This window comes from Astatotilapia calliptera, chromosome 20 (genome assembly GCF_964374335.1).
Source record: "Astatotilapia calliptera chromosome 20, fAstCal68.1, whole genome shotgun sequence".
Classification (NCBI taxonomy): Eukaryota; Metazoa; Chordata; class Actinopteri; order Cichliformes; family Cichlidae; genus Astatotilapia; species Astatotilapia calliptera.
The window spans coordinates 29436355-29458812 of record NC_137441.1 but is presented as its reverse complement, the minus strand read 5'-3'; the positions used below and the strand labels follow the sequence as shown (position 1 = coordinate 29458812).

Here is a 22458-nt window from a genome sequence, read left to right as displayed (position 1 = left end):
AGAATTCAGAGAAGTCTCTAAGCAAGAAAAGGGCTATGAAACTAGAACTCAGTGGCTACATATAAGCATCCATTATGGTATGAGAAGAGTAGTTTTTTTTACATGGCCTGGCTAACCATAAATGCTGAACAGTATGTGAACATTCTGCCATCATTCCTCTCTAGGGCCCATGCGACCATCCCAGGTAGGCAGGGCAATCCCCAGCAAGTTGGAACACAAGTGTCTACAGGCACTGTCCCAAACTTCCATGTCCTATTTCAGAGGTGTGTCATCTAAGACAGTCCCACAGCATCAAGAGCTTCTCATCTACTCCAGTCCCTGATCCTCTACGTGTCATGGTCCTGGGCCATGTGGGCCCAGTATTCTCAGTTCCTTGTATTTTTGTATTTCGTTCCTTATTTAGGTCATGTTTCCTGAGTTGTCCTGTTATGTTGTTCCTTATTTGACTTCCCCTTGTGACTCTTATCCCCTGTGTGCCCCTCTATGTATCTGTGAGCCCTCATCTCCCCTCGTGTTTCATTTCCATGTTTCCCCAGCCCACTATGCCCGTGCTCTCTCTCTCCTCCTGTTTGCACCTCTGTGTACTTCCTGTTTTACTTTGACAGTCTCCCGTCAGTGTTGTTTACTCCTGCCATGTCTTGTTATGTTTATCTGTGTCAGCTGTGTTCCCATGTGTGGCCACTTCCCCTGATCATCCCTCTTGTGTATTTAGTCTCTGTGTTTCATGTAGTCTGTGTCGCGTCGTCTGTGTTTCCACCCTCTATGTTTCCATGCCCGGTCTATTGCATTCTTAGTCATAGCTTTACCTTAGTTATTCCCAGTTTAGGTTTCTGTTTAGCCACGCTATCCCTGCTGTATTTGTATACCTTGTCATCAGCCACAATAAAAGGCTCGCTTTTGTTTAAAGTTCACTCCCGTCTGCTCACCTGTGTTCGCACCTGGGTCCACCATACACACCACCGCACGGTCTGTCATAGCGGACCGTGACAGTACGAAAGGCATATAAGTTGGATTCTAGAGCGCCACTGCCCGACAATGTCTTCATTTCAGGTCAGCAGCTCCACCCTACTGAGTAGTTGGACAGTTTACCAGATTCCGCTTTGGCTGACTGAAAATCATATTCAATCTCCTCCTTAGCACAAGCCACGCATGGCTTGAGTTGCAGGTACCTTCCAACCTTCTACGAATTCCAACCAACCAAGGTCGACAGGACTCTTTCTTTCAGCTTGATGGCTGGGGTCCAGCATCTCATTCGGAAATGGCCACCACTGCAGGCACATGCCCCCTCACAGCTGTAGCTCATCTGAGGTGTGGATCTATTCAGGCTCAATGTCCACAGTCTCCCTCAGGATGCTGTTGAATCTCTGCTGATGGTGGGAGTTGAAGATCTCTGGGGTAGGGGCCTCTGCTATGTGCTCGCAGCACATCCTCAAACTAAACGTTTTGGCACGCCAGGCTTACCCAGCATCCTTCTGCACCACAAGATCCAACTCACCACCAGGTGGTGGTCACCTGACAGCTCAGCTGCTCTCTTATCATGAATGTCAAAACACATACAATATATCCAAGCTCTGAAATACAGAAAACATCTTTTCCAGGAAAGGGTTTGTTTATTTATTTAGTAAGACAATGCCAAACCACATCACCACAGCATGGGTTCATAGTAAAAAAAAAAAGAAAAATCTAGGTGCTAAAGTGGCCTGCAAGAAGTCCAAACATGTCACCCAATTTTTCTAAAAAGAATAATATTTCCTTTTTTTTAAACATCTGATAGTTTGTCTTTTTGTCCTTTTGTTTTTCATCATTCCAGCTTCTTTGGAAAAGGGGTTGTACAAGAGCACGTCTTCACCCTCAGTGCTTTCCTGTCCATCAATAGCATCAAAAGCAATCATCACTGTGTGCAAATCAATGTCCAATCACAGCTTCAGTGATGGAGTGGTGCAAACTTGAGATCAATGCACAGTAAACCACCACCGCTCTATTCTTTCAATGGCTTCTCACCCCATTAAATCCATATCTTCTGTTAGTACAGGTAATAACAGGTATTCCTGGAAAACACACATATCCCCGCACACACCTAACCTTTTAGACAACTGATGGTTATGATAAGGCCATGAGAACATTCCAGGACTCAGATCCAACAAACCGTTTCATTACAAAAGCTGCAACAGGTAAAAAGAAAACAACCAACCCCCACCACCAAAAAAGTCCTATTTCCTCATCCTTTTTGCTTTGAACAAATGTGCATGTTACATACAAAGATTTTAGAAACAGTTATGAATCAGAGGAGAGTGAAAATAATGAATGTCAGCACGGCATTTACAGAATAATTATGAACGGTACCTAAATAGATTCAGAACTTCAGAACCTTTGTCGAGCTCAGGGAATCTGGGAATTTCTTTCCCTTGTTTACCAAAGTATAGACAAATGGAAAACTGCTTTGCTTCAATGACTTTTTGTTTTCCTGTGGAGGGATCCACCTCTGGTGTGTCACTGCTCTTTTTACCCACATCTCTGCAAATTTCCAGACAGGGAAGGAGACAAACCCTCACACATTTACTGAGAAACACAGCAGGCTTTTGGACTCTCTGTGGCCATAACCAGTCAATAAGTATCTGAAAATGCCTTGTTGCCTCAGTAATATGGTTTACAGCATCGTGGACTTTAAGTTCTAACCTGTGATACTTGCAGTGAATGAGTCAGGTTACGACTGAGCTTTTCATGTAGGAGAGAGAGAGAGGTCCTTTTTATTAGCCCATCATAGTATCTGCATTTGCATTATGAGATGCAAAGTCAAAAAGCCGTGAAGAGCATTTCTTCAGAGATACCCCTTACATAAACGATTTCCAGTAAGCGTTACAGCCCCCAGAGCATGGCAGATCAACAGATCTCACGCTCTCAGAGATCTAAGATCCAGATCAGGAAGGTGGTTAAAATCGACACTCACTAGTAATAAAGCATATAAAGATAATAAGAACTACAAAGGTTATTATTAATATTTGCTAGCTAGCTGGTTTTTGAAGTTTGCATTTTGCTTTTGCATTCTGTAAATCAGTAACTTTCAAAGAAACAACAGCCATCTGCAGCTTGATCTGTGAATATTGTTAACTGGTAAAAAAAAATAGATGCAGCCTGTTCTAGATAGAAAAAAGAAAAAAACACACCAGTCAATGCAGGGTGTGAATGAATGAAAACCTTACCGGCCCACAATTAGAAAGAAAACACAAGAGACAGAAAAAAGGAGAAAGAGTGAAACATCTCATCTGCGAACTCTATCAAGAGCTGCCCAAGGCGCTGTGTGTGTGTGTAAATGTGGAAGAAATAGATGAAAAACTGGAGTCTACAGGGACTTGTTCCAGTTCAGTATTTTCCATTTAACAGTGTGACATTTTACTGCAAGGCATTGAACAAACTGCTCCTCTGCGAGCAGCCTCAGCCGTCCTTATCATTCACTGCAGTTTATTATCTGTCAGCTCTTTATTAGGATCTTCACCTCTGTAAATATTTTCACATTTCTGCCACTGAGACTTTTTTGTCATCTCATTCTCACTCTTTTTGTTATTATGGAGTTTTATTGAGTGCACAGACTGATGTTCAACGGCAACTGCTGCACAGTCACATGGATTTAAACGTCCCTGCTGTATTTAGCCCACGAGCACATCGTTCCTTGTTGATGGAGGCATCGGGACAGACATTTCCCTTTATCTAATTACTACTGACTAACAAGCCATTACCTAATTACTATCGACTAAAAAGCTAACACTCTGTGTCCTTCTCTTTCTACCCAAAGCTTTCATTTGAAAGAATTTTACATTTTCTTTTTTAAGTGAACACATTGAACATGTAGTGACTAGATTATGCTTTATAAACTATATCAAGTGCTTTTAAGGTGAAGTCAGTTCCATTTGAGAACTGCTCCCAGATTGTCAAATCCATCTGAATTGCATTCCTCTGAGCTTGGTTATTGGTTGCTGGCATGGATTTCTGATGGCTTTGCATAAAACAACTTTGCAAAGGTGGAAAGTAACGAATTACATTTACATGCGTTACTGTAATTGAGTAGTTTTTTTTTTGTTTATTTGTACTTTTTAAAGTCATTTTTCAAGTCGGTAATTTTACTTTTACTTAAGTATATTTTTTAAAAAGTATTGTACTTCGCTACATTTTCAATCACACCCATTACTGAGTAAATTAAAAGAACAAACAAACCCCCCCCCCCCCCAACATTGCGCTTCGGAAATACTGCAGGGAATGATGGGTAGTAGAACAAATTGGCGTTGGGTCACGATAAAGATGGAGTCTGACATCGGTGGTACGGATCCAGCAAAAAAAGAAACCCCGTCGAATTCTGCTGACCCTGAACTCGAAGAAACCGATGTGAGGGACCATTTCGGCTTCAAGTGCAAGAAAGGCAACAGCTTTATTATAGAATAGAATAGAATAATCCTTTAATTGTCCCACAAGGGGAAATTTGGTTGTAACAGCAGCCAGAAAGACACATATACAAACAAATATTATGCAGTGTACGCTGTGTTTGCCCAGAGAGACCGAGTTAGCAGCTTTTAAAAATTCCACATCAAACCTGCACAAGCATGTAGAGGTAAGTTAAATTAAACTACATTTATTTTAGCAAAAAGGCTGTGCTCAAGTTAATCACATTAAGTTAAGACATAAGCTGTTATTGGGTTATTTTTTTCTCCTTCTCTTTCCTCATGTTGTGCATTTTCCATTGTTATACCTCTCTGACCTGCCTTCCCCATGTGATGTTTGTGTAATGTACGTATGGTCAGAAGGGTAAGATGGTGCTGGCAAAGGTCGGCAGCCTTAATCCAATTTCCTTCGGGGTCAACCTTCAGGATCAATAAAGTTTTATTGAATTGAATTGAACTGAATTGCTCCTCAAAATGAACAGAGCAAGGCCAAGTTTAAAAAATTAAAACACATTTTTATAGCAGCTGCCATACAGCTCAATTCAGTACTTGTTCTCTTATTTGACAGTTTAGAACACATTCTCATGTAAAAGAATTATATGGTTTTGACAGTTGGTTGGTTTGGTGACCATTATCCATTTTGATGTATAGACTTGCAGTTTAACTGCCACTGCACTTTAATTTGTAAAGATTTTCTTTTAATTAAATAACAACTACTTTGAGATTTATCCCATTGTCTTTTTTGCACTACTCAGAAGAGCCTGTCCTCCTGCTGACAAAAAAGTAACTATGTAACTTTTACTCTGAGTACATTTTAAATGAGCTACTTTTTACTTTTACTTGAGTAAATTTTTAGACAGGTAATTTTACTTGTATTTGAGAAAAATTTCAGCAAAGTAATAGTACTTTTACTTGAGTAAAATATTTTAGTACTCTTTCCACCTCTGCAACTATGACTTCAAATATAAGTATCTACACTGGGAGCCCAAAGTGTACCTGGGTTCATTCCTTTTTTTTTTCTTTTGTTTTTGAGGAAATACAACCAAGGTGGGGCAGCACGGTGGCACGGTGGTTAGCACTGTTGCCGCACAGCAAGAAGGTCCTGAGTTCAATTCCAACACCAGGCTGGGGTCTTTCTGTGTGGAGTTTGCATGTTCTCCCCGTGTTTGCGTGGGTTCCCTCCGGGTACTCTGGCTTCCTCCCACCGTCCAAAGACATGCAGCTTGTGGGGATAGGTTAATTGATTAATCCAAATTGCCACTAGGTGTGAATGTGCAAGTGAATGTGAGTGCGAATGGTTGTCTGTCCCTGTGTGTTGGCCCTGCGACAGACTGGCGACCTGTCCAGGGTGTACCCCGCCTCTCGCCCTATGACAGCTGGGATAGGCTCCAGCGCCCCCCGCGACCCTGAAAAGGATAAGCGGAAGCGAATGGATGGATGGACAACCAAGGTGGTCACTGTAGTCTGTCAACTGATCGTTTCAAACAAGGGTGGAAATGTGCCGTAAATGTTCAAAGGTGTTGATCAGGGAAATCCCAAAAGCTTTCACTTCCCCCGACCAAGTCACTACGTGAGTGATTCCTGAAGTTCTTTTTATGACTTCTGCTCCTAAGTATATGTGGCGATGTCTCAGTCTATAGCAAAGATTTACTGACCTCAGTAAACCCAAACCCACAGTGTATCTACACAATTACAGGCGTCTTTCTCAAAGGCACAACATTTAGGCGCATAATGTTTAACAGGTAAATTTCAAAATATTGGTGGTTAATTTAAAACACCACCATAGCCAGTTTCTGTGTGTCATTTCACAGTCCACATATTACTCAAAAAGTTCACAGTTTAGTACCATGATGAGCCAGTTTTTAAACTTTGATGAATCCACTCAATCAGCCTTTTCAGCTGATGAACAATTATGGAAAGTCTTCATGATTTTTGATTGAATAGAATGCGTTAAAGTACCAAATACATCTTTTCACTCCATTAACAGCGGCCCTTCTGTGGATGTCAACATGGGAATTTGAAGCCTGTGCAGTTCTATCTATCGCAAGAGTTTCATAGTTTCCTTAATGAAAAGATTTCGAGAGTGCTATTAAGGGTGATCTTTAACAGAGATGTTGTTTCATTAAACCGAAACCCAAAGCCTAAAGCATGCTGTGTCTTGTCTGATTCTTGTGTGGGCTCTTTTCTTTTGCCAAGAGGTCAGTTGGATGTTTCTAAACCACAAGTCACAAGTTTCATTATTACAGCCAGCCTTGAATGTGAAGTTTTCCTCGACATGGCATTAAAACAACAAAGCAGAGAGGCAGTGCCGTGGAACAACAGGGGAAAATGAAAACTAATTAATTCTCCCTGATAGCCTTAGTTCTCCTTAGTGATGGATTTTCTGTGCCAGTTGCTTTGCGTGCAAACTACCGATAAAAAATGAAGGCAGCCATATGTGTAAATGCATGGATGCAAAACAGCACTGTGATTTACGTGTTTGTCACTCACCGTGGTCGTGTGCAAATACCAGCAAGGAGAGTTCTTTCAGTCTCTGTGCCATCTCATCATATGGGCCACAATGTTCCCCAGCTCCATGGGCAATAAATACCAGAGCCCTGAGAGGAAAAAACACACAAAAAAATAGTTTAGCTCTTCACAAACACAGACCTTTATCCCGTTTTTTGTGCAGAACCGTACTTCCTAGATTTCCTGATAAACTCCTACACTGACCACTTAAAATGGGGTTAAAGTAGAATTGTTCGTGGATGGAAAAGCATCATCTAAATGTAATCTAAAAGAAACCTATTAACAGTAGGATTTAATTCACGCATCTGCCCACCACTTACTTGACTGGATGTGCATCAATGTATTTGCGTACGTGTGTCAAGGGGGGATTGTGAAGCCAGACATTGGGAAAAAATGGCAGATAAAGAATGGGCAGGCTGTGTTTTCAGAGATAACAGCTATCGTCCATCTGCCTGCATGCCTGCCTCAACCAATCCCTTCCTCTTCAACTCAAAACAGAATCAGAGGAGTCCAGTAAAACAAAGAGTGAACCATCACTGCTCATCCATTTTCATCTGTTTCTTTTCTTGCTGCTTATCCGTTTGGAGCAGGACACAAGTTGGAGCCTGTTCTAACTGACAATGAGCAAGAGATAAGGTACACACTGCACATGTCCATCACAAGGATAGCATAGAGACAAAAGATTCATTAGCTCTAGAAGTTACACAGTTGACAAGTATTTCTACTGCATCCCTGCACACTGTCAGTGATGTGTAACACATTTTCAGAATCTTACACCAACATACTGTTCTTCAAGCATGTAGAGACTTGCTTAACGCCTCCCTAAATATAACAAAGCATCATTTCTTCTTCTACACCCAAATAGACAATTTTATATTTCAAACATTAAAGGTATTTTGTGACATGAGGCTATTAGTTCCTGTGTACTCAGAAAGGGATATCTTTTGCTAATTAACAGTCTAGTCTTCTCCTGTCAGACAAGTTTCTTTTAAAAGGTTTTGCCTCTGCTATCGGTGCATATTAAGCAGCGGAGCGGCACCGAAATGCTCAAGCGTTTTTTTCCACTCTAAGCAGCAGCAGCAGCAGCACTGAGAAGGCTGTGAAAGCTTCAATCAGCAGCAGACAATTAGCCCAAATGTATTCAGAGGGAGGGAAAAAAGGAACCAAGTGAAACAGGAGGAAAGGAACTGAAAGTTTGAGGCAAGCTGAGGGGTGGATGCAGAGGAGTATAATAGAAGATGTTCATCAGGCTTCATTAGCAAATTTCACTAACAGCTCTTTTCCTTGTTTTTTTTTTGGGGAGAGAGCCGTCGCTTCGGGCTACATGTTCCTCGGCTCGCAAAAAAAAGCATGTGTGTGAATGACCATCTTTGTATGAGAATAATATTGTGTAACACACATGCCAAGGGGCAGCAGGGGATTATTGGGGTTAGTCTAAGCTAACCGTAAAGACAACTGCATGGTGAACAATAGGATACACGCCCTCTTTGCTAATTTGCTGTCTTTGCTTTTCAAATGCCTCCTATGTCTGTGGGATCTTATCATTTTCTTCCTCTTTCTTCCAGTGTCCTCCGTCTTTCTCATCCTTCAGTAGGTTTTACTGTAGCTTAATGGCGCTTCATCTGTGTAGCTACTGTCTGATGGCAGCTAACAGTAAGAGATGTAAGGATTTAACTGAATCTTAACATATGTTTCTATTCATTCAACAGCAGGAATCTCCAGAAGAATCATTTTCAGAAATATTCAGGCCGCAGTGATGTGTTGGGTCAGCCTTGCAAAGCAAGCAATTTCACTTTGCTAAATGTCTCCTAGGAAGAGGCAGGATGAGTTCGCTTGAATCAATTACTTGCAAATAGTTCAGAAGACTGTGGTATTTTGACATTTGACTCTTTGTGAAATACAAACTTTACCTTTAACTGAGTGGACGAGTTCTCGCTACAGAAGAAGAACAATAGGAGTTTCAAAATATCAAATGTTAGTCACGTGCACTTTTGGATAACTGGATTAGACGATATCTGGAATTTACACTTTACACTCATACAACTACACAAACCATTCAAGCCATAGGTGCATATTGTATGTCTGAGAAGACACACATGCGATATACAACTTTGAATTGGAGTTTTCACAGGACTCTGTGCAGTCCTGTTGTACGGCCCAGATTGGGTCGAGCTTTAGCTTTCGGACAGATCGGCTCACATTAACTCTAGAATACGTTGGTAGGGAGGAGCTCATAGTCAATTCAGTGACTGCAAGGTGCCCACATGCTGTAGCTGCACAACAGGTCCAAATCATCCACCCTCCACCACCATGAGTTTTTTGCACACAAATGCTATGTTTAATTTTTTGCCAAAAATGGTGCTGTGCACTATGGCTAAACATCTCTACTTTGGTCTCGTCTGTCCACAGGAAAGAAGTCTGTTGCAGTTCTGTATGTTGAATCTGTATGTTGAATTAATGATGTTTAGAATTGGAAGTTTTTCTCTTGATGTCTTGAAAGCTGGAGCAGCTGCAAATGAACTCTAAGCTGTATCCTGGTGTGGCTCATTACACTTGCATGATGAATCTTTTGCATAATGAATTAGAGCTCACATTATTTCATACATGAAGCTGAAATACTTAAATCATACAAAAAAAAGGAGACTTTTCTCACCCCTTCTCATTATTTCTTTTTATTCTGTCTTTTCTCTCATGGGAACCAGAGACCCACTTGTCTCTCACACAGTTTTAGCTGCTGGAACAGCATGGCTTATAACCAGCCTTATTAAAACACTCATGCCTCCCACTGGCTCTACTCAGAGCTACTCTAAACAACCACAGGCCTAAACAAAACCAAGGAGCTAATCCCCTTAACACAATGCTGATGGACTACAAGCAAGATTATAGAACCTACCAGCAGAGCTCAAATTCTCCAGTTCAAATGCAAAGTTAAATAATTTCTGGCATTTTGATGCTCGCAAACAGTAAAACAGAGGACACAAATAAGTCCTTGTACATTTTTCCACAGGAACTCTTGCCACAGGATTATTTATGCTGTCTGGCTCTAGGCATTTAAGCATGTCACAGAGCTTAATCTGAGAAAGCCTCACAGCGATGAAATGTCATTGGATTAAAAATAATGCACAATACAAGTACTATATGGGGTTTGCAGTTGGTGTCCTGTCAAGTTCTACATTTTTGTTTTTAACAGTGGTCTTTATAGAGAGCATGCCTTTTGCACAGCATGAGATTATTTTTAATGCAACAGGTGACTGGAAGAAATCTAGGAACCAAAGCACCTTGCACTGCTATACAAGTTCTTTAACTCTGCAACATGAAATGCAGTGGTAGAAGACACACAAAGACTGCATTGTAGCAAGTCTGCTCGATTCAAAACATTTCAGACCTTCAGACTTTCGTATGAGTCAGTAACTTCCAAGGTGACAGGAAGATTTGATGCAATCCCAGCAAAACAAAGTGGATATGACAGAGAAGAACGATGTGACAGGCGGAAAATGACAAGGAGGTTTGGAGAGAGAGAAACTGTGACAAACTGCTATGGAAAGCTACGCTAGAAATGGTGGTGTTATTATAGAAGGTGTGCAAGGGTGTGCTTGACAGTAAAAAACACACACGCAAACAGACAAGAGAGCGACTGCTGTGTGATGGAAAGAAATGGAGGCAGACAGACTGCAGGCAGTCTCATCAGAAACCCAGTAAACATGGTTGAGACAGCAATGTTATCTTGAGGGTAAAAACTGGTGGCAGTATGATGGCAAAACACTGCAAAGTGCACGTACTAAGGACTGGGCCCCTGTCATGCTCATGGGCTCAAATATTTTTAATTTGGCTTTCTTCCACTGATCTTTATGTTTCTGTGGATTCTTTCTGACTCTCTTACTCCAGACGATGTTGAAGGCAGACTTATATCTCAGAGGCCAACGCTGCCGTTTTTCCACCAAGATTAAATATTGAGGAGAGACGGTCAGCCGACAGTTATTTAATGTCAAGATGTTTACCGGGAAAGTTTACACCAGTGAAATGAAAACTCAAACCAGAAAAAACAGCTAAATATTTACGGTCTTTAGATAAATAATACTCTTCTGCACCGTGAAACATTTCAAATAAAAAAACGATCAGTTCAACTAAAGAGCGCACATGCTGTTGAAATTCCAACAAATGGTATTCATTTAATGTCAAACAGCCCGTTGTTTGTGAAAGGTTTAAAAATGAAATGTCACAGTACATTTGCCAGCTGTCTACTTTCAAGCAGAAGGACATCAGCTCAGGCATGAGATGCACATGTAAAGCAGGGCTTCATATCAAAAGATAAATGAAGTGAACTGGTCTGCACAGTCAGCGTCCAGTGCAAAAACATCCTGAGAGGAACGACGTTACCATACATGAGTTATGGGCAGCGTGTGTAATAATGGCTTCACATTAACATGTTAACCTGTTCCTCTGTTTCATACAGTAAACAGGAATAAATGAACCACAATTGTTTCACCTTCCACTAATCATGTTACTTTTAAACTGAGTGAGCAGGGTTACAGTTTAGAGCCTGTGCATACAGGTGGATTAACCATTACTGAAACATAAAGAAATTATTTTGGTAATCACCAATACTAATTCAGGACAGCTGTAGCATAAACTTTGGTGGTCTAATAAATTTGATAAGCACTCTATATCAAAATAAAAAGCAGAAAGTTCAACTTTTAACACTAATCCACAATGTAAAAACACTGATTGCTGTAATATTTTGTCATTGGCACAGAGAGTGTTAATGATGGATTCAATCCCCCTCAGCATGGAGGACACGAGTAACGCACACAAAAGCGTTTTTTCCTATTGCACAACTTTTCTCTTTAAAATAACCCCAAATGGTTGTGGCCCAGCCATAATTTGATTTTAGCCACATGCTTTGAATTGTTAACAAGCTGGAATATTCCTCTCCTGTCAGGTTTCTGGAGACTGAGAGAGTCAGTCAGTCCCTATTTTGGTATACCCACAGGCTCCTGTGGTGCTGCCTATAAATGTAAATAGCCATTACATTATCACACTCCCACCTCTTAAGCATTTACTGGAGCTTCACACCAAACATGCTGGACACCGTCTGAGCTGAAGAAATGTACTGAATCTGAATTGACCAAAAAACTGTACTTCCGATATTAAGACTTTTACATCTTCACATTTACACGCATACTTTGAGCTGTCACAAAATTCTCTTGTGCCAAGACTGAAGCACTTCCCCAGAGTTTTATGGGGCTTGACTGCTCATGAGGTGCACCATCTCTGACATCGTTTTAAAAGCAGAGCCACACAGCTACTGTGATAAACTGCACTGTACTCATTTTGTACCTCCTGATTACTGCGGCAGCTCGATTGTGATTCATTCTTATTTTGTCACTGTTCTGTCTGTATCCTTCTCCATTTTTTTGAAGTGTCTTGTTCATATTTTTTATTTAGTAGAAATTATTTTCCCCAAGGAGCCCAAATACAGACATGCAGATAGACCAAGAACACTGGAAATCATTGGAACTAATGCATATGTCTGAAATATGAAGCTATTACGATTTTGAATAATTTGACATTTCAGTCATATTGCACAGGTATGCACTTACACCTGTTGCATATTTGTTCTTGTTTATAATTTAAACCAATGGTGATGTAATGCTATAGCACTTCATTTACTATCTTACTGCATTTTAATATGTTTTTTATCACTACTTGCTGTTACAATGCATCACTGTTATCATAAGTGTTACCAAATTACCTACCATAACCACCTGAAGTGGCTATTTATGCTTTCAATTGGAAAATCCATGGCTCAACTCATTTTAATGTAAAGGCTGCTGGAGGTGATAATTATGCAAAAATGATTACTTACTGTTTAGTAGATCACTTGGAGTCAGTTCTTTTTTTCTCTCTTTTCTATATTAATTTACAGTAAATTATCCCAGCTGGCACCTGGAATCACCCATTTGGGAAATTTCACATGGTGCTCATATTTTATACTCAATTACTCAGCCTAATTTCCCTCCAAGCTCCAACACGAAAAGAAATACGATGCAGTGCATCTTTTGTCTTCATACTGTATCATGGATACAGTGGAAATGAGCAGCGAGGAAATTAAAGAGGCTGACCCCAGAAACATGAACACACAAAGAAGCTTGTTTAGAGTTTATCAGCAAAAAAGGCTGATAAGACCATGGCCTGTTTACACAACCTGTGCATACACCGATCAGGTATAACATTATAACCACTGACAGGTGAAGTGAATAGTCCTTACTATCTTTTTATCATGGCACCTGTTAGCGCATGGGCTATATTAGGGGACAGGTGAACATTTTGTCCTCAAAGTCGATGTGTTATAAACAAAAAATGGGCGAGAGTAAGGATTTAAGAGAGTTTGGCAAGAGACAAACTGTGATGGCTAGACGACCGGGTCAGAGCATCTCCACAACTACAGCTCTTGTGGGGTGTCAGTGTCAGTCTGCAGTGGTCAGTATCTATCAAAAGTGGTCCAAGGAAGGAACAGTGGTGAACCATCAACAGGGTGATAGGCAGCCAAGGCTGACTGATGCATGTGGGGAGCAAAGGCTAGCCCATGTGGACCGATCCAAAGCACGAGCCACTGTAGCTCAAATTACTGAAAATTTCACAGACCCGGCTCTGGAGGACTGGGGGTCCGTGAGCAGTTTTGACTGTTGTTGTTGTTGTTATTGTTGTTGTTATTATTATTATGATGATTATTATTATCGTTATTATTTGGTGATGTGTGTGTCTTTCTGCACAATGCTGTGTTAGTCTGTGTTCCACTCATTATATGTATAGGCAGGGTGTGGGTGTGTACATGTGTGGCTGGAGGATGGAGAACAGCCACATGCAGGCCTGACGGGTGTGGCCCTGCAGGAGGACTGGCCACACCTGAAGTTCCTGCCACACACCTGTTGGTGATCAGGGCTCGTCGGGGGAGCTACTTAGGAGAGTGTTGGAGCTCCCGCCAGGGTTGGTGTTGATGGCTGTTTCAGTGGTTTCCCCCCCAGGTGGAAGAGTGGACCAGAACAGCAGCATGCACAGGGTGTGCGAGAACACAACAGCGGGGAGCACGAGCGCACACACACGGGATTCAAGGGAGCAACGGGGAGTTATTGTGTTTACAGCCTTCACTGTAAATAAAGTGCACTGTTTGCATCGCAGAACCATGCGTTTTGGGTCCTCATTCCCCCATATCCCCACAGTCTGCCAGCCAGACCGTGACAGAAAAACTGTAGCTCAAATTGCTGGTTCTGATAGAAAGGTCATAATGTGATGCCTGATTGGTGTACGTGTGCTGTATTCTGTAAAAATACAGGTGTACAATGTATGTGTGTGTGGTATACTAGTGTCCATCCGAGTAGTGGAAGATCTGTCAATCATTGTTTATATCCAAGTAGTCCACCCGTCGACTTTTCACCTACTTCCTGCTTCTAGGGAAAGAACTTTCAGAAGCCTTTGACCTTTGGCCTTTCCTCTAATCCTAATGCAAATAACAAATACTGAAAAAAATAAAGAACTATATAATATGGCTTTACGTTGTATAATAAAAGATAAAGCCAGTTAACAGCTTGTGAACATAAAAATCTATTCTGTACATCTGCATTCTTCATGCATCATTAAATGAAATGGCAACAACAGAGCCTTATTTAACTTAAGAATGAAAATGTCTTATTTAGTACAAGTTAAACGTGAAATAAGATATAAAAACAGAGGAGCACTGATATGGTTTATAACAGTAGTCAGTGTTAGTGTTTATGAAACTAGTTTCACTCTGGAAAATGTTGAACAACAGCAAAGCCACCCTAGAAGTTACCTAAATTTCGTATATGTCCATCAGTCAGAGCGTGTGGCTATTGCTCCAAGCAGGATTATCTTGTTAATTAAACAGCAATAATCAATGATTTGTGGAAGCTTGATTCTGTACAAGCTCTACAAAGGTGCGTGGTGCTGGCTGCCTGGTAAACACCTGCATGGACATGCTTTGAGGAGCTGAAGTTTCCAGTGCATACATTTGCTTTCCAACCGTGTGCTCAGTTTCTGCTTTGTCACTAATCAAACATGACATGCAATAAACTACATGGCCCACACAGATATGAGTCATTAATTGCTGGCCTGCCACCATGGTTACAACACCTCTCTTCATAACTTTGGTGATGTTAACAGCCGTGGTGAAAGTAGCTGTGAGGTCACTTTGCCTTCATGAAATTCTCATTTTTATCATTGTCTGATTCACTGGCAAAAACAATGATAAATAAAATAATAAGCTGTAGTCCTAGATGATCACATAATGTCATTATCATTGCTACACTCTATTCATAACCACACAAACCCTTCGCTGTTTTTAATAAACTGTCAAAAGGAAAACACCCTGTCTGGAGATTCCTTTGATCCTCAGAGTTTATCTCTACACGAGGTGCTACTGAGGCCGACGTGAAACTATTCTTATCACAAAAGTGAAAAAGATAAATACTCCTGCTGCTGCTTTCAGGAACAATCTATTAACCTATAACATATTCAGCTTCCCCTAGGTACTGTATATACCAGTTCAGATATAGTTCTACTTAGATTACAACTGTAAGCCCTTTCTAATAACACATGAACACATAATATTGTTAAAAAGTTTCTGGCTAAGCTGCACTTACAAAGACTTAGACTTCACAAATTGGACACACTGTGTCACTTTGTGTTAAATTACTAATCTGATTACTGCAGTGAGTGGGTAGCTGTGAGCCTGTGGATCCATCATCCAGACTACAGAAAAGTCATTGTGAAACATGTAAAAACAGGAGAGAATTTCTTAAGCGTAGGCCGTACGACAGACAAAAGACTGAGTGCCGCTTTGTCCTCGGCAGTTGTACCTTCACTGTCCAACTTTGATTTTACAACGTGAGATTTAGATCACACTAAGTTTTGGGAGACGCTGCTTTTAACTCTGAACTAACAGGGATAACGTTTGGATATCCTGAAGAACATATGGATATCTTGGTGGTCTATTCAGTTCACCAAATCACAAAAATAATCCCTGCAAGCTGCTTTATAGTTTCAAGGTAAAGACCCTAAAGTAATACAGAGAACAGTTAGACGACCACCTGTGATCATTTAAAACTAATAAACCTACCTCGTCTAACGTACGGGAGCTGCTGTCTCAAATAAAGAATTTTATAAGTCTGGGTTTCACTGAAGAGTTTAAGCATCCTGTAAACATTTTAATGCAGCTTCTGGGGTTTTATTCACTTTACATTGCTAATAAACTGCTGATTAGGAGGCTGTAAAACGTTGCCCACAAAACACCAAGAAAAATAACTGAATTCAGCTATATAACTACGCATTATTGTATCAGTCTTTAAGTAAGAGTTGGGCAATACACATTACATCATTAAACTGACTCTTGCATGTCTCCCTGTTACCATCCCTGCATGCAGTTTTAGCGTGCTCATTGGCTGGCCCTCCAGTGAGAAAGCTCTTATATAAGCCAGGCAAAGCTCTGCTCTAAAAGTGTTACAACACAGAGGACTCTGCAGCTATTTTAATTCTGCAATGATTCAGCTTTTAACTTCTCTTACATATGATTAGGAGGAGAAATCATCAGCTGAGATGATGAACCACTGGAATTAATTTTGTTATTTATGTATTTTTGACACTGGGGACATTGGGGACCACAAACAACAATCATACTGCGTATTTCCAAAAGCTCTATTGACAAGGTGGCTCTGGTGGCTTGTCCACCAGTCAGAGAGTTGGCTGTTTTATAGCTCTACTTGTTAAATGTGATCTTGCGAGACACTAAACTCAAATAAACTCACCTAGCATGTGCAGCAGTATGAGCCAAGACCAGATACCACATTTACAAGCCTTACAATATTGTTGGGTGATTTTGGTGTTTTCATGTGACTACAGTGAGGCTTTAGCTTTAGCCGTACAAGCAGTAATTTTTGTCCCACTTGCACATTTATGTTTTAGTAAAAGCTAGGATATAGAGCTATCTAGGCTTTGCTACTCACATACACAGCTATAAACACACAAAATATGTATGCGTGCAGAGTAAACATGCATACATTCACACATGCTGTGGTAAACTATAAGACGAAGATTATGGAGCAAATACACAATTTTACAGCAAGGGTGTAGACACAGTATGAGTTAATGAGTCGTTGCTCCCCTGAGACGTGTGGGTGAGCAGTAATAACTTGATTCCAGATGTTTGGTGGTACTTCCACATCTGTCTTTTTGTGCTCTCGTCCAGCATGTGACAGTGTGATTTGTAAACGAATGTGACCTCTGCGTTCTGTTTCATGCCACAGCCACATGTGCAGAGGCTGCAGACTTCAAAATGTTCGAAGTGTGTGAGTGATAGCGAAAGGGCCTGCAACAGCAGACTGCGGAAAGTTTCACTATCGAACCAGTCAGTGTGTTTTTTTAACAAACTCGACCCATTAATCAACCAGCTCTGTTGTCTGATGTCTCTTTGGCTAAGAGGCAGGAGTGCCATTTACACTCTTTCACACACCAGAATGCCGGATGAGTCAGGATTTGAGGCCTTTCGCACATGAACTATGATGCCGTTCACTGTTGCTGGGAAGGCGAAAGGAAACAACCTTAAAAACTCAAACGTCTGCGATTACGGGGTGGACAAATGCCGATGCTGTAAAACCAGTAATTCCTCCTGCTGGGACAGGTTTTGAAAAGGAGCTGTCTGGAGCGACACTCTCAGCTCATTCATCGGTTCTCTCATGTGTCTCTACGAGCAGCTGCAGCTCAGATGGAAGACATGCTTGGCTCCATATGAGGTTTCTTAAACAGAGATGATGTATGCAGTCTCTGTATGGTTTTACATTTGTGTCAAGGGCTTCTTCTTACAAAAACACTTTTGATGTTGTCAAATGAAGCTTCTATGAGGAGAGATAACCGTGTGATATTTTAGCTTTGTTTAAAAAAGATCAGCTTTGCAGGCTTATATATAAATTCAAATCAACTGATCTTGGATCTGCTTTTTTGTGTGTGTTAATGAAGGTCACCATGGCCCAGTGTTTGTCACTGGTGCATCTGGTCACCCCTTTATGAGGAGATTAACACAATTAAAATGTCTCTGAGCATGGGTCAGACAATACTGCACACAGCCTGTTTTTAATCTTGGGTGCTTTTCAGACGATGTTAGGCCTCATATCACATCTGCAAGTACATATTCTGGTTTCTTGTACTAGCGTAGAAGATGGCGAGTTGTGATTGGAGAGCTCTTGAACTTGTTTAACCAGTCGCAGAGTTCCTTCTGGGAGGCGGTTTGAAAGTGAAACTTGAGTGAACTTCTCATTTATACAAGTAAATGAACTCAAACTGTTTGCACTGGTGCCGGTTTTACACTGAACGGAACAAACTCTGTAACTGTAGCTGAATAGTGGACTGCGCGCATGTCTGAAAATTAAGCGTCAAAAAGTCATCATGTGACTCACAGGAGAGCAATCATGTGAACACAATTACTGCACGTTTTAGATATTTTTATTTTCATTTTAAATGACAGCCGCACACTCCTCTGCAGACCAACAGATTATGGGCTAACAAAGGGACACACAGAGAGGGAACGCAGCCACACATTTAGTTGCCGTTTCACTGACCTTGGCTGACCGGTGGGTTCCCAGTAGCGGCAGAACAGGTGCAATCCGTCTGCGTTGACGATGTGCGGCAGGTCAGAGTAGGGGACTCCCTGCGGACTTCGCCGCGGAGCAGCTCCCGGCTCGGGCATGGAGGAGTCTGTAACAGAGACACGGAGCAGCGATGACAACACGTCGCTGCCGTAGAGGTAGCAGCTGAAGCCGGCGACGAGCAGGCAGGACGCGGCGGTCACGGCGTTCATTGTTGTTTTTGTTGTTGTTGTATTATTAGGGTGCCGTTCTGGATTCTAAGCAGAGCGCGCGCACACACGCACACACATAAACACACACAAGCAGAGGCTCGAGCGTCCGGCGTTACGTCACGAGACCATATGGGCTCTCTCTCGCTCTCCCTCTCCACGTGCTCTCTCTTTCTTTAACCCTTCTCTCTCTAATTGAGTTTAGACACCTACACTGCGCCTGCGATGTCACCGAACTGCGTTACTACACTGTCGTGCACGAAAACGAGATGACAAAAAGCGCGGGAAAGCTCTGATGAAATATAAATGAATGTTTACTTGTTTAGTTTCCACAGGCTATAAATTATCAGGCAAAGTTGGAGAGGCAAGGCTGGGGTGGTTTTGGCACGTCCGGAGGAGGGATGGTGGATATGCTGGACAACAAGTGTCGAAGATGGAGGTGCCATGTAAGGAAGAAGAAGAGAGGAAGACCACCGAGGAGACTGGTGGATGTAGTGAAGGAGGGAGAGGGTTAGTGTGACAGAGGAGGATGCTGGTGATGGGATGAGATACAGGCAGGTGATTCGCTGTGGCGACCCCTAAAGGGAGCAGCCGGAAGAAGAAGATTTTCCGTAGTTCTAAACTGTATAAACTGGATTAGTTATGCTGTAAATGCCGCAGGAAAAAAAAAAATTCAAAAAAGAGGGATATGCCTTTCCAGTTATTCTACCTTTTCTACTGCTCTACAAATCTTATTGTATCCTACTTCTTTCTTCTACACAACACCCCTTCCTCCTTCTCTCTTTTCCTTCATGTCTTGCATCATTGAGGCTTTTTTTTCTAGGTCTATCTGAATACACTGTGTCAGTCTGCATAGTATTGGTGGTTTACAACGAAGAGGGCGGCGTGTGTAACACTTGGCAAATCACCTGATATAAAAATAGCTCTGGTGTGAAGCAGTTTTCTGAGATATCGCGTCGTCCCTTTCAGTTTTGGTAAACTGTAACCCAACCTTTTATTTATTTATAGATTTAATTAAATGAAAGAAATACTTAGCTACAATGTGAGTAAACTCTATATCTACTTCCGCTCAACATTTCCATTGTTAATTTAGGTTCAATACCAGTAGCCAGTGATGTCCGGACATCCATATTCGGGTGTAAGAGAATGGATTGTGATTGATAGTTTTCCCTCAGCAATGCGCTCCGTGTCTGTTTTCGTACCCGTTTCTATGCGGGGAAACGTGGCTCGTGCCCTCTTTTGACAGGATCATAAGAGGGCAAATAAGTCAGTGAGTAACAGTATTCATGTGTCGCACACAGGCGGAAATAAGCTTCCGTTCGTGCGGACTTATCATTACTGGAACACATTGGCGACATGTGTGTACAACCCCCCCCCCCCCCCCCTTCTTTTTTTTTCATTTTGTGCTGCAATCAAACATTCCCGTCTCCGTGCGCCAATAAATACGTAAAATAACTGAGATGCGCGACGACGGGACATCAATTGCGTGCCACCAGTAAGGAGAGCAAATGATTGGTTCCTGCACGCATCTCTGATACCTACTAGCTTTTAATTCATCGATTCCTCTGCTATGCGCAGCGTATCGATACCAGTGCCCGGCAGTGGATCTGTGCGCTGCAACAGTACCACTCACATTTATGATGAAATGATGAATGAAAGCCTGAAATGTTATTGGATGCGCATGAACCCACCACAAAACAAGTTTCACTGGTTAAAGCAATAATATTGTGTCGATGCTGGAGAAAAACAGTAGAAGGGTCCCGTATTGCCCCGCACTGTAATTCCCCATATGCAGAAGTATTAAAAGAATATTCTAAGAATATGAAGCGTTCAGTGTTCAGCGTTCAGGAGCTGACCTGTTCAGGAGCGTCTGCAGAGAAGTTTCAGCCTTAATCTCTCTCTTGCTCTCCTTGCCTCTCGCTTCGACGTTCTCCTCTCGCCGCCCGTCAAGAGAAGAATGCAATCGGCGGCGTTTGAGGGAGAACCTAAAGTATTCACACACGCCCTCTCTCTCTCTCATACATACGCACAGAGAGCCGATACTCACACACACTTTTTCCCCAGACGCGGGGATGCGCCCTTTCTATTTAGCCTCATTTAGCACACACTTAAAAAAAACAACTCAGCCCACATGGCTCACATTGGAACATACCAGACCCATTAATATTTACTTATTAATAGTACCATGGGCATCCCCCATGCATTCTTTGCAATGGAGCGCCTGCTCCATTTGACACCACAAAACAAGTTGGTTGTGCTTGTCCTCCAAAACAGCCCCATGTTACAGCTCTAGGGTTAGGTTAAAATACTTCTCGGTATGGAATGTTTCTTCTTGGCATGGTATATATAGTCTCTGCATTACTTTGTGAGCTAAAATAAATTTGTAGAATGTAGATGAACATGTTCTCAAACAAAGCCATTGCAAGGCCGTGCTTTTACGAGAAGCAGAGTATACTTGCTTCCGCCTACCTTGCTTGAGAAAAGTACAGATACGTACAGAAAATGATGAAAATCATACAATACAGGAAGAAGACATATTGTGCTTACATCTGAAAATGACAGTACTAGCCATGGGTAACTCACAGACCTGCAATGGTGGAAAAATAACAACTGCACGATTTCTGTCACATACCCGATTCTTTAGTATAGTCAACTGTACTGGCTAGTACTATAATAGTACTACAATCACTATGTCATATATACAGCCCTGTTTCATATGTTTCATGCAAAATTTTCATATATTTCACATTAAGACCTGAATTACAAACAATACAGTTCTTCCAACCACACGCTCTACAGTTTACATTTTTGTGGAGGTGATGTGAACAATGTACACAATCTTAAATACACACACATATATATATAAAAAAAAATATACATAAGCTGAAGTAGATGGGCAAAGATTAAAAAAAATAATCTCGGTCCAGTCTCTCTTTAGGATAAACACTGGCATTCCATTAATGAAGCACATGCTTAAGGGCAACTTTATTTAGGTATGCCATAATTCTTCATGGCAAATATTCAGCAAGTTACTGGAAATGTCGCTAAAAGATTTTATCCACACTGATCACATCACCTAATGAAATGTCCCCTGAGTTTATATTTGGGCTACCCTTTTAATTTGCAGTAGTGAATGTGTCACAAATTCCTTTTACTCATTAAAGGTAAGGAAGAATATGAAAGAAACAAAACAGAATATTACCAGAAAGTTCTGCTTGGACACTTTAAGTAGGTGTTTGCATATTCTGTTGACAAAGAGTAATATTAACAATCACTTGTGTTTCTAACCACCTCTCTGTGGGGCTGACATTTATAGTGACCACTGTAACACTGCACACAATCATGGCAGCTCTTATTTATTTAAAATACGGATTAGTGCAGATTTAATGTTGGAAAAAGATCCTGGTTTCAGAACTTATCACCACCCACATGGTAATAGTAGTTGGTTTAGGCCAAGATTCATCCTCACCCAGCATATATACATCTGACGATATCAAACCTGACTTCTAGTGGTTTAACTTCTTACCTTGTTACAGTTATGTAGAAATGTCATGGTGCAAATCTTTAACCCGAGAGGACTTCAAATCATTGCTGTTTTTTACATGGCTGCTAACCAAAACATGCTCTAAGTGTTAGAGCAGAACCATGCTGTTACTT

At 41.3% G+C, this 22458-nt stretch overlaps 1 protein-coding gene across 3 annotated transcripts in view; it reads right to left on the bottom strand.

The window, feature by feature from the left end:
• Window positions 1-20800, bottom strand: part of mgll (monoglyceride lipase) — a 45752-nt gene extending 24952 nt beyond the window's left edge. For 2 of the 3 annotated variants that reach the window (XM_080294897.1, XM_026153338.2), the window contains exons 1-2: window positions 18566-18940; window positions 6921-7027 (exon numbers count right to left, since the gene is read on the bottom strand). In XM_080294897.1, coding sequence (XP_080151023.1) covers window positions 6921-7027; window positions 18566-18804 — 346 coding nt within the window. In that variant the 5' untranslated portion in view covers window positions 18805-18940. Of the gene's footprint in view, window positions 1-6920; window positions 7028-18565; window positions 18941-20657 lie in introns of those variants that run through there. The other variant, XM_026153339.2, reaches the window with a different exon arrangement.
• Between the last annotated feature and the right edge of the window lie 1658 nt (window positions 20801-22458).